Source organism: Macrobrachium rosenbergii, chromosome 6 (assembly GCF_040412425.1).
Source record: "Macrobrachium rosenbergii isolate ZJJX-2024 chromosome 6, ASM4041242v1, whole genome shotgun sequence".
NCBI lineage: Eukaryota > Metazoa > Arthropoda > Malacostraca > Decapoda > Palaemonidae > Macrobrachium > Macrobrachium rosenbergii.
In genome coordinates this window covers 62,328,943-62,342,125 of record NC_089746.1, presented here as the reverse complement: position 1 = coordinate 62,342,125, position 13,183 = coordinate 62,328,943, and the positions used below count along the sequence as shown (strand labels likewise).

Here is a 13,183-nt window from a genome sequence, read left to right as displayed (position 1 = left end):
ATTAACACTGATTTATACATTTATGACTACTAAAATTTTTAAAATGCAGTAGCGGAGCAGTAATGGTTAGCATATTATTGGTAGCTACCCTTAACTGATGGAATCCAACAATTCACTCACTAAAATTTGATAGATTTATTGATTAATGTAATATGGCATCACAAATACTAAAATTGCTGCATAAGTAGGTACTGAGGAAAATATCATAGTGGTAAGGCAGCCACAGCTGAACCACTTCCTTATCAAACACAGCCATTCCCACAAACGATTATTCAGTATCAATAAAACTGGTGGTACTGAAAATTGATGAATTATAGATAGTTTGCCCACACCATCTATTCAGTCTCAATTAACACAAGGCTACCTCAAAAGGTTTGTTGTCCTAGATAAATACTACATACCATAGAAAAATTCCAATAAAAACTACATACCATTGAAAAATTGCAATTCAACAAAAGTACACTAAAACATTCACGATTCAGACAGTTTTGCCAAGGGATCTGTGTCAAAAGTGATATTCAATGTTGCTGGAATCAAGACAGTCACATTAGATACATTTACCTCTATTTGACCATAAACCCAGCACTTACAATTTTGGGGAACTCATCTATGTTTGGAATTCAATCTTTTTTTTTTTTTTTTAATGTTTCACATTATCTTGATGGAATAGATAAATGATATATATCCACTGAATATGAAACCAATAATAGTTCATACAGTATATATCTTTTTGACTTTGCAATCATCCAGAGATTTCAAAGGCTTATGGCTAACGTAAATATCTCTCATTCGGCAAAACACAAAAAATTGGTCTACAATTCTTGTACCACCATTTTATTCATGTTGTTTATCTGGTACTACATTAAATTCTTTGCAAGTTGCAACTTATTAAGCTTTCTCTCCATAGATAGTCTTCAATACCTGCTCTTGTTAAATTCAGAATAAGATACAGGTTCTTAAAAATGTCTACCGAATAAGGTTACAAAAAAGTTAAGAATTGTCGCAAATTATTTCTGTGTTTTTTGTTAAAAATATATAAGTTATACAGTTTATATCATACTGCATTCACTTTCTACAGGGACTGGATGATGAGGATAAGCCAGCATGCAGTCTATGGATATTACATCTGCCATGTTCTTTTTGTTGCTGATTAATGATAAACCTACTTTGAGTTTGATCAGCTTCATTATTTGCATCCTTATTCCACAGTCTGCTATTCCATTTAATGTAATAAACTCAGTGTTTTCAAAATTATAAGAATATCTGTTTAACTTAGCCCTAATAGAAGGAACCTGCAAAGTTCACAACCTGCGCTGTAACTTAATAAATTCAGAGTACCATAATGGTGTCAATGAAACATTTTTAGGACAACTCTGAAGTGCCTCTAAGATACACTGACAAGAAATTACAAATCTTTACAACAGCATACATAACATACTGAAACTGACTAGAAATTACAAATCTTTACAACAGCATACATAACATAGCCTACTTCTGCTATTAAAAGCAAATTAGTATTTTGTTATTGGAAGATTATGGTGTAAATCCAACCTCATTGATGGACTGAAAACCATTACTACCTTGCTGCTGTGGCTCTTTTTGTAACCTTTATTATGGAATATGGATGGATACATGCTAAGACATTACACATTACCAAAAAGAGGGGAAGAGGGTTCATTCAGGATGAATGGTTACATTACATTTATGACTCAATATGGCAACAGTCTTAAATAATGAATGGTAGTGAATGACAGGTGATAAAAAAGAAAACAAGAAAATATTAGCCCAATCACTCTGGTACTAAAAGAAATCATAATTCAAGTACAGTATACAGACAGCTTACCGCTTAATAAATGTTTCCCTAATTCTGAAGGTAACAGAAATAGTCCTGTAAAGCCAAGAATTTTTAAACCTTTTTCAAATGAATGAAAATATAGTTAGTACACTCACCATTTTAATTTGTCATTGGCACCAGCAGAGAATGTGGAGGACTTCAGGACTTCACCCATTTCCTCTCTACAAAAGCTGAAGTTGTTGATAGCCCACATATAACTGAATTTGATAACTTTTACCTGTAAAAGTTCAATATGACACTGGTTTAGATTTATGACCTTACCTAACCTTGTAAAACTTACCAGTTTAAGGAAAATTGACCATTTACTTTCAGCAATCATAATGCTTAAAGAAAACCTTATAATGTAGTTAGATATATACATAAAAATATTTTGACATTACTGTATATATATTTTCACCATACTATTTTCTGGTACTATGCATCATAACTGCACTAAGGCTAGTGGTAAATGAAAAATTTATATCCAGCATTAATCTTGAAGGGGCTTTTTTGATCCCAATAATTGCATATGAAATTCTGGTTCAGCTCTATGATTACTGTTATTTTGCGCCATAACATTTTAACAAATTTTCTGCAAAAACGTTCCTATCACTTGAATGTGCTGTAAATGACTACTGTGTATGGCAACACTCATTCTTCAGCTCAGCTTGAGATTTCATGGAAGAATGTACAAATGTACTTCATCTCCCCATCCCAGTACATTGTGATTTTTGCAAAGTACAAGAAAATAATAGAAAGAACCTTTATAATCCATAAATGGTCTTGCAACTCCCCATCTCAGTACATCTTGTAGATATTTTACCATACATATACTTGGGATTATTACTAACTTTAGTTCTTATCTGTTATGATATTATGTGCGCTGTAATTATTATCTTACAAAAAAATTATTAGAAACGACATGTACAACTTTCTAAAATTAAGTGTATTTTTAGAGTGTCCTAGAAAAGAACCTGCATACAAGGTTAGAAATAATCACTTAAAAGTTTGCCCAGTCTTGGGGTACTGGTAATGTATATTCAGCCTGGCCTGTAAGGGTTAATTCTGAATTTATTTTCTAGTGACACAATTCAAAAAGAAGAACACTCTTACCTGAGTATAGCACCAGTTTTCAGCAACGGGCATATTATTTTCAGGAGGTAAAGGCGAAGGTACCCGTGACACTGACATGCTGACACCACCTGAGGAAACGTGCCCACCTCCGCCACTGCCACCACCACCTCCACCGTGCACTGAATGTGCGTGTCCAACTGCAATTGAAATTGGCTTGACATATTTTCAAGATCAAATTACTTCATATTCTTTTAGACCACTCTGACACAAACCTAGGCAATAAAACATAAAAATATCACACACCAAAAGTTACTCCAATATGTTTAGTATTCTCAAAACACATTAGTTTTTTGGTCTTCCAGGTTACCATACTTTTCAAGAGGAAATATTGAGTCAAAGGGCAAATAAACTTGTTATAGTTCCATGTTTTTAAATCTTTGCAAACCAAGTGTTTCCTGACATACAAACTACTTTGGATATCTTTACACTTCCATTCCTAAACTCATCAGATGCTCTTGAGTGACATTTCACAATTTTTTGAAGGGCTCCTTCAGGAACTTTTTGATACTCAATATAGAATATGTAACCCCTAAATCATTCACGCTATCCCTAACCTACAATACACCCTTTATCGCAACTTTCTAAGTGCGACTAAATATATGTACCAAATTGCACTAAATGGCAAAAATGCAACTGAACTAGCAAAGGTAAGAAGAAGTGTTCACAGATAAGACTGAACTGTGTACCACTAGCCACATGGGATACTGCAAACAGATGTCCTGTTTGGTAAGTGTTGAAATTAACTTGAGAGAGCGAAAGAGAGAGAGAGAGAGAGAAAATTTTATAGCACATTAATGTAAGTTTTACTATGTGTACTACAATCTTATTGCATGATTGTTTTACAAAAGCTGTTATAGGGAGAGAAGAAAATATGAAGAGTACAGTGCAGTACATACAATTTGCTGATGATATAACAGTAAACATTATGTACTGTGCTGTACACTGGGAAACTGGGAGCCATAGAAAATGTAAATAACTGGGGCCTCCAGTTAACATTAACTAGGCTAACACAGTTTTAACATATGGACTACCTTTCAAAATAACTGGTAATCTGGTTATGATGTTTACATTAACATATATTACATACAATACAAAACCATTGGATATCTTGTGTTTGAGTATAGTAGTTACTTGATCTTGAATACTTGGTTTCAGTGGGCTATACTACTGTAATCCTCTTGAATGAAGTGTAATTTTTTTTTTTTTACTGTTTTAGGTTTAATATACAATTATTTTAAAGAAAGATAATTCTTATTTCTTTGGATTCCATACAATTTCATCAGTGTATACATTATTTCCATTGGCTACCTATTCTTACAGTGGGATTTTCAGGCTGCCCACTGGGAGCATAGCCTATGCTAGCCTAGTTACTATTCCTTGTTTTTTTGCACTTAACAAATTTTTGCAACCCCCTTGGATGTATTAGTATATAATCCATGTGTTACTGTACATTTTTATTTTTCATTTTCAACTAATTTTCAAGTTTTGCACTACTCTGGATGACCTTTCTTAAAAATACAAGATAAAATACAGACAATGTTGAAGATGCAATGTGAACATTTGTATTAACAGGTATACTGGCTAAAAGTTAAGTATATCTTAGTTTAACCAGACCACTGAGCTGATTAACAGCTCTCCTAGGGCTGTCCCAAAGGATTAGATTTATTTTTACGTGGCTAAGAACCAATTGGTTACCTAGCAATGGGACCTACAGTTCATTGTGGAATCCAAACCACATTATAGCGAGAAATGAATTTCTATCACCAGAAATAAATTCCTCTTGTTCTTCACTGGCCGGTCGGAGATTCGAACTCGCAACCAACATAGTGGTAGCTGAGAACGGAACCCACTCACCCAGCGAGGAACTGGTATATTGGCTGAGAGCAAAGCCACAAGCCAAGAAGGAGCAAAGCCACAAGCTAAGAAGGCTATTCAGCAGACTGGATCAAGAAATGATGGTAAGCAAGATGATCTGATAGTTGGGATTGTTAGTAAATTTGGCAAGAAGGGGCTCAAGTGTAGTTCGCTTCAGGGTAGAGAATAGGTGAAATCTGGCATAGTACCTAAGAGTGAGGAGGGCACCTCAGCGGGTAAGCAATGGTAGTCCTGATGTTGCATAGAGGCTTTCTACTGGTGATGAGCAGAAGGCCCCAAGGGCTAAGCTTAGCCCTAAGTGGTGCACCAGGTCTAGAAGGCTGAGAAGAGAAGGGGAAGCTGAAGAGTACACATGCCATGCATAATCCAGGACAGATAGAATGAGGATTACATAAAGGTGCAGAAATGTTTTACAGTCAGCGCTCCAGGCCATGTGGGATAAAGTTTGAAGGAGGCAAAGAGGTTGGAGAGCAGTTTTTTAATTGACAGAATGTGTTCCTTCCAGGTAAGGTGGGAGTAAAAAATTAAACCAAGGAATTTACCACTAGTACAGTACTGTACAGGTAATTGTAAAGCAAAAATGGAGATGAAGATACATTTGAAGAGCAAGAGAAAAGAATGGAAAATGTTTTATTATTGGAAAAGAGAAATCCATGTCCAGTAGCCCATGAAGAGGCAGCTAGAATGGCAGACTGTATAAGAGAGTGGAGCTTAGGGATTGAAGAACCAACAGCATAAATTGCAAGATCATCGACATAAAAGGAGGACCTAACTCCTGCTGGCTGGGATGCTACAATACCACTGATTGCTATGAGAAACAGGGTAGTGCTAAGAACACTGCCTTGGGGAACTCCTTCATAATGAATGGAGGGTACAGAAATGGAGGGATTTATGCGCATGCTGTACAGTAAACAGGTTCGATTGGATGAAAACACCTATACAGGTATTGCCCTACTTACAATGGGGTTAGGTTCCAAAAAACCCATCGTTTGTTGAAAAAATTGTATCTCGAATATTGCCTAGCCTACACTACACAGTATACTCTATACATATACGGTATAGTAATTATTAATATCAGTTAATTCTGCAGGTTCAATGCAGACTGACTTATGATAATTCAGTATAAAGAGAAATTGAATAACAAACAAGGCTTAGTCTATCGGTAGCCTAGCCTACATTATACTGTACTCTATATTCATATATTAACATCGTATTATACAAACATCAACATAATGAATGTGCATCTTTTCCATGGATCTTTTAAAAAGTTATACTTTACTACACTGTATCCAATAATATTGTATATATTCTTATATTGCTTTTGTATTATAAATTGCAATCATAGCAATCAATGCTTTGGTCTGGAGGTCAGTTGCGCGTTAAGTTTATTTTGTCACATTTAACTCAATTCAGAGCGCTTTTCTTGCTTCTAGTTAGCATAATGAATCTCTAGATACAGTACTTTATTTTTATATGGGACAAGGATATTTTTCGTTATACGAAGTGTTTCTAAGCTGAAATATATCTTAAATACATCGCGTTGTGAAATTAATTTAGCTATTTTTTTCATTAATAGATGATGATATGACGTTGGTGGCTGGCCGTTTGGGGGCATGTTTATTTTGTGTAAAAAAAAAAACGAAAAATTCAAGATTCCGTTCCCTATTTTCTCTTGATTTCATTACAATTACAATAAGAGCTTTATGTATTTATCTTTTATCGGCGTGAAAACAGAAGTAATGTGTTCTTTCATGGCCAGTAGTTTTGATTAAAATACTTTCTCTCCAATTTTATTTATGGTCGAGTTTCATCTATGTTGCTGATGCATGATAATTTATAGTCATTAGCAGCTTGAACATTGTTTTCTCAGCTTCAGCTACAACTTGCAGCTTAAATTTACTGTAGCAGTATATTTCCTTGCTGATCTTTTACCCAAAGTGAATGAGAGTATAGTGTAAAAATATATTAGTCGTATTGTGCTTAATGTCATTAAATCTGTAACATAACTACGCTAATTGTTTAACATTACGATGGTTGAAATACAAGGTAAACAGTTGTTATCCGTTCGATTATTAGCAAAACAACAGTTTCTCATTCAGTTGTTTATGGCTGTACACATTTACACATGAGTATAACATTACTAATAATACTTTTATCATTCTCTTTTATCTTTTCAACTAGAAGATGGAATAAACAGATGGAGGAAAAGAAGTTGGTCTATTTGAGTTGGTCTCTCTTGCTGCCTGTTGTATGCTACTGCCTGCGCCTGCGCGAAATCTAAAAATTTCCTAAATATTGTTGTATCGGTATTAACTGCTAACCACATCGTAAATCGAAATATCGTAAGACGAATTATCGTAACTCGAGCACTACCTGTATAATCATTGCAGCTTCTCATGCAGCACAGGTTGAGGGATAAGTTATCTGTCTTTCTCCTCTTCACCACCATACAGTATCTCTCTTCCATTGGCAGGTATAGAGTGTTTTTCTTTATATACCAACCTTTATGCCTCAGGTGCCTTTGTGAGTGAACTATCTGGGATTATGTCTCCTATCCACTGCATTCATTACTTACAGAAGCTACCCCAGTAATGAAGTCTTTGTCGACCCCACTGTCCTTAGTCTAGAGGAAACGGACTTCTTACATCTGGTCATCTACTCTCTTCAAAGATTTTGTTCATCCTTCCTCCAACACTGCATTTCAGGCTAATTATGATGACTGGGTTTCGTATAGCAATGTTTTACAATGAAACATTTTTAATCAGAACCCATTAATCATAATCTTAAGTGCTGTCCTACCTTTGCCTCACTCTTCCAGATGGGGACTGACATAGATATGAGACATGTTAGTTGGCAGACATTTGACAGTGAGACTTTTCTTCTTTCAATTCTTCAAGTTTGTGTAACTGGTCCTTTCACAAAGAATAAAAGCCAATTATAATTAATGGGCTTGTATGAAAAATTTTCTTGTGAAAATACTGTAACTCACTTGCCCCTGACTCTACTCTTCTAGCTTAATCTAGCTTTGGTAGTGAAGTGTTTCTTGCATATTCTTCACCACTTCAAATTTCTTTCATTTGTGAAACTTAGTAACTCTATACATACATTAAATTGTATGATTATCCTATGATTTCTATTTTCATGCTTTAATTACAAAACATGTTCGATTGTCAGTATATTTTGTACACTTCTTGCATTAAGTTTTAATTTAGCATCTTTAATAGATAAGGCCATTTGGTTCACCAATCATCTCACTGTATATGTAACACCGGGAGACAAAATTTAGTTAAAGACGACTTTAATAGTCTTTGTGTATCAGAATACACATAATGACAAAAAGAAGTCTCATAAAAATTAATACAATGCACAAAACTCAATGTTGTTACCCTTTTCAATTAATAAAACAATAAGAATAAAAGTACTTGTTGCAATAGACATATGTCACTGAAGTTTTGGCACAGTTGTTACTTGAGAGTAAATTTGTATTCATAACTTTATACATGAATGCATTTATAAATATTGCAAGCTTAAAAGGAAGAATGCGCAAAATATTTCTGACAAAGTACTCCGATTACCGATGAAAAAATTCCAACACCCCCACCCTTTGGATTAAGGGGGTTAATCTGTGTTAGAATAATAAACAGTACAGTAAAGAAGTAATATATAACATTTACCTTATGTTTCTGGTAGATTACAATACAGTACCTTCCCAATCATCATAATTATTTCAAATCATCATCCTTTTGATATGTTAGAAAGATTACATTTTATAAAGTTTTCTGTTCAAATCTAACAACATGTTTGAAGTTTCTGCATTTTTATTTGTGTGATGCTGTAAAAATGTATTGAATGCAATTCTGAAAGTACTTTCCCATCTTCCCTAAAAGTACTATAAAAACAATTAGATTAATATAGAAAAATGTGTGGTAGATTGGTATTTGTGCCATTTCTTTGTTCAGCACAGCCTCTAGCCATATAAGATTGCTAAGCTCTCACCTACCTCGGAGCACAAGTGTCTATAATAAATTTAAAATGATCTGTTATACCGTACAATGCAATGCAGCATCTCTTACCTAAAGCCTGTTGGTGAGCAGGAGGAGTATTATGCACCTGATGCGGAACTGCTGCGTGCTGTTGCTGCACACCTGCTTGAGCTGCTACGTGGGCTGCTAATGCTGCAGCTGCAGCTGCTGCAGGTGGTGCTGCTTGTCTAGGCTGCCCAGGAGCCCCCGCTGCAGGTGCAACTATAGCACCCCCAACTGCTGCAGCTGCTTGTTGCGGCTGAGGAAGATGTGGGTTTGGAGCTGGCTGGGGCGCCTGCTGTGCGTTCTGAGGCTCCGCGTTATTCCCCGCCGGTAAGGCAGGAGCAGCAATCGCCGCCTGTGGCTGCTGTTGCTGCGCCTGGGGTGGGGCAGCTTGCGCCTGCTGTGGCTGCTGCTGCTGCTGCTGCTGCTGCTGCTGCTGTTGTTGTTGTTGATGTGGTTGCTGAGGTGGTTGTGGATGAGGTGCTTGTGCCTGCTGTTGCTGGGGCTGAGCTTGAGGCTGTTGAGGGGGTGGTGGTGGTGGTGGGGGTGGTGGGGGCGGGTTATTGTTGGAGTGGGGCTGAGGCGGCAGAGCCCCTGACACGCCGCCGGAGCTCCCGCCACGCGACTCCACTGTGGCGGCTGATGCGACCCAGCACAGCCCCGACCCCGTCCCGCCTCCCCACACTCTACACACCTGGAAATGTTAAAAATCCTGTGAGAAAATTATTTATGAATTAAACACATCACCCAAACTAATGATAACCATTATTACATTTAAGAACGGACATTTATAACTAAGGGTAACTCTCATCAGCTCATATATTTGGCTATCTTTCTTATACTCTTGAAACCAACTGGCTAATCTCACCTGCTACAAGTACTGTTATATAGCCTAATTTTTTATATGGCACCAAAAACCATTCCATCAAGCATAAAAAATAATTAAGATTTAATAAAATAAAAAACCAATGCAATCATTTCCTTGCTTGTCAGTCTCTTAAACTGAAGGCAACCAACTTTGGCAAGAGGTGAAAAATCCAACGGGTACGTGTTATTATTTTCAAATAAAATCAGAGTCAAACCCAAAAATAACATTAATGACCTTCATTTTTAGCATGGACCCATCCTCTTGACACAAATATTGCATTACAATCAAATCATCTTATATGGATAATTTCTGTGTTTTCCAAACATGTGTTGTGCCTCTATCTTGGGAAAGTATGAGCAAAGAAACTTAAACAGTCGCTATTGCCTTCACACACACATGCATACACACACATGCACACACACACACAATTCAAACTTAGCAAGATGAAAAAATTCCAAAATAACTTTGAGATAATTACCAAAACCTTCCTGGCAACAACAGGGCAATACAAAAATCCCTCTTTAAAATTCTGTGATTAACATCCAGTTGTACTGCAAAGGTCTGACCAAAACACAATTTAGTCCAAAACTTGATACTAAAATTTAAAAGCAATGTATAAGATGAGGCCTAGGTACAAAACAGGTTACAAATTTTTCTTCAGCTACATGCAAACAGAGTCAAGATTCAAACAAAGCTATACTGATGAGACAGAGACATTGAAGCACCAGTTACAATTTGCCCATCAATAACTGTAAAAGGCTACAGGGTAATGCTTAACACAAATTCATACATATTTCCAATCAATACAGGAAGGAAGAGGCACAACAGGATGTAACTGAAAGGCTGACATTTTGGTAAAGCAACTGTACTTGGCTATGCATTTGGGGTGAATTTAATTTTCGGTAGGGTGTACTACGTTAGGCTTTCAAACAAGAATGCCAAAACTGTGACTATGTAACAATTTATAACCATCTCTTAAAACTAACAACCACTTAACAAAGAACTGACATAAACAACACTGAGTATGACACACACAAACAAATCAGGAAATGGCTGTGGTCCTGTTTTACAATTTTGAGATTTTATTTCAACATAAAGTAGGTTAGTTTACCTTTGTACAGTATACCTATTTTACATTTATATGTACAAAGATAAAAGTAATAATTCCATTAATAGATTCATTCTTTTAACAACTGAGAAATGATTCTCCTAATTCTTTTGCTAGTAAGCTTAATCAGCTGATGCTCAGAATGTAAACATTACATACATGCATATGGTAGTTGGTCAGTTTTTTATAAATCATATTATTATTATTATTATTATTGTTATTATTCCGAAGATGAACCCTATTCATATGGAACAAGCGCACAGGGTCAATGACTTGGAATTCAAACTTCCAAAGAATATACTGTTCATGAGCAAGAAGTAACAGAAGGTAAAGGGAAATACAGAAAGAAGAGATCACTTATGGAAAAAGAAAAAATAAATGAAATTAATAAATAAATAAATACAAGCAGTCCCCGGTTATCGGAGGGAGTTCCGTTCTGAGGGTGTGATGATAACCGAAAATCGGTGATTTCTGGCACTTTTCGGGGCTTAATGGCGCCGAAAATTGGCGATTTTCGGTTATCGGCACCTCTGTTAGACATGTATCAGCACCAATATCCAATTATCGGCGCCGATAAGTGGAAATCGGTGATTGTCGGCACCAAAAATTGCAGATTTTCATCGCTAGACAAGCGCTGTAAAACCGGATCGCTGATAACTGAGCCCACCAATAACTGGGGACTGCCTGTAATAATGGGTAAATTTTAAGAATGAAGTTCTCTGATGCACAGTAAACCCCTGTTTTCAGGGGATGCGTACCGCACCCCCCCCCCGCGAATAGCTAAAATCCGCAAATACTTAAAACTCCTCTAAACACACTTAGAACTGCCTATTTTGGTAGTTTAAACACAAGAAAAACCCTCTAAAAATGCTTATACCTTACTATTTTAATAGTTTTATCACAAAAAGTGCATTTAGTCATGAAAATAAGAAAATACAGTAATCAGTGAATATTTCTCAGTGAAAAATATCGCGAATGGGCGAATTTTCTGCAAATAATGGGTTGATACGTTTCACAGAGAAATCCGCGAATACGCGAGTCCGTGAATCTTGAGAACGCAAATACGGGGGGTTTACTGTACAGGGAAACCACTGTGATAATAAAACCTTGAAAGAGTAACAAATACAAGCAGTCTCCGGTTATTGGCGGGGTTCCGTTCCCAATGGCATGACGACAACCGAAAATCGCCGCTAACCGAAAATCGGCAATAATAGCACTGATACCTGGTTAGCGGCGCCGATAACCGGTGATCAGCGCCGCCGATAAGAGGCGATCAACGCCGATAACCGGTTATCAACGACGAAAATCTGGTTATCATCGTCGCTATACAAGCGCTGTAAAACCGGATCGCCGGTAACCGAGGCTGCCGATAACCGGGGACTGCCTGTAGGAGCAGGGAATTGTGAATATTTTATGAAGTATGTTTTTTTTTCACATTATTATTGTTATATTATTCAGCAGATGAAACCAATTCATATGGAACAAGCCCACAGGGGCCACTGACTTGAGATTCAAGCTTCCAAAGAATGTGTGTTCATTAGGAAGAAGTAAGAGGAAGTAAAGGGAAATACAGAAAGAAGAGATACCACTTATTAAAAAAATTAAAAAAACAAATAAAATATACAGACAAAGAGATAAAAATGTATCAAAATGCAAGAATAGTATTAGGGTAGAAATGCATTACATTTTCGCTTGAACTTCTGAAGTTCCAATTGCACGGCATCCTCTTAAGGGAGGCTGTTCCACAGTCCAACAGTGTGAGGAATAAAGGACCTCTGGAACTGAGAAGTCAACAGTGAGGCACATTTACTGCATATTGGTGTTGCTGTTCAGCAAACCTGGTTCACGGATCAATTGCTCTCGGCAGGTAAATTAGGAAATGAGAAACCTACCACCACGCCGCAACAACTCTGAATCACGGATCAATTGTGAATGGGAAATCTGTACAAGATCTGCTGATCAATAGTTTTGCTGAAACATTTTACTGGAGTTCAGCCTCAGACTCACCCCCCCACCTGAAGGGGAGGAGGGGGTAAACCAAGATCTCAGATCGGGTCCATGTCCCGATTGAGGCTGAGGGTAGCTTCATTACAACACCCACTAGTGTTGCATCATCGGCATACTGAACAATCTTGTTTTCCAGCCAGGCCAACCACCATATCACTTGTATACACTAAAAATACCAGTGGACCAAGAACACTGCCCTGTGAAACTCCAGACACAATAGGTTTTGATTCACTAAAGATCCTGACCACAGCAACTGTACGGAAATCTTGAAATAATCTTAAAACATATCCACCCACTCCAAGATTCGGAAATTTTTAAACAAGTGTCTTGTG

At 36.9% G+C, this 13,183-nt stretch overlaps 1 protein-coding gene across 1 annotated transcript in view; it reads right to left on the bottom strand.

The window, feature by feature from the left end:
• rdx (BTB/POZ and MATH domain-containing protein rdx) overlaps positions 1-13,183 on the bottom strand; it is a 57,681-nt gene that overhangs the window by 17,718 nt on the left and 26,780 nt on the right. Inside the window, exons 2-4 of the mRNA XM_067105957.1 lie at positions 8,917-9,562; positions 2,948-3,105; positions 1,951-2,072 (exon numbers count right to left, since the gene is read on the bottom strand). Coding sequence (XP_066962058.1) covers positions 1,951-2,072; positions 2,948-3,105; positions 8,917-9,562 — 926 coding nt within the window. The remainder of the gene's footprint in view (positions 1-1,950; positions 2,073-2,947; positions 3,106-8,916; positions 9,563-13,183) is intronic.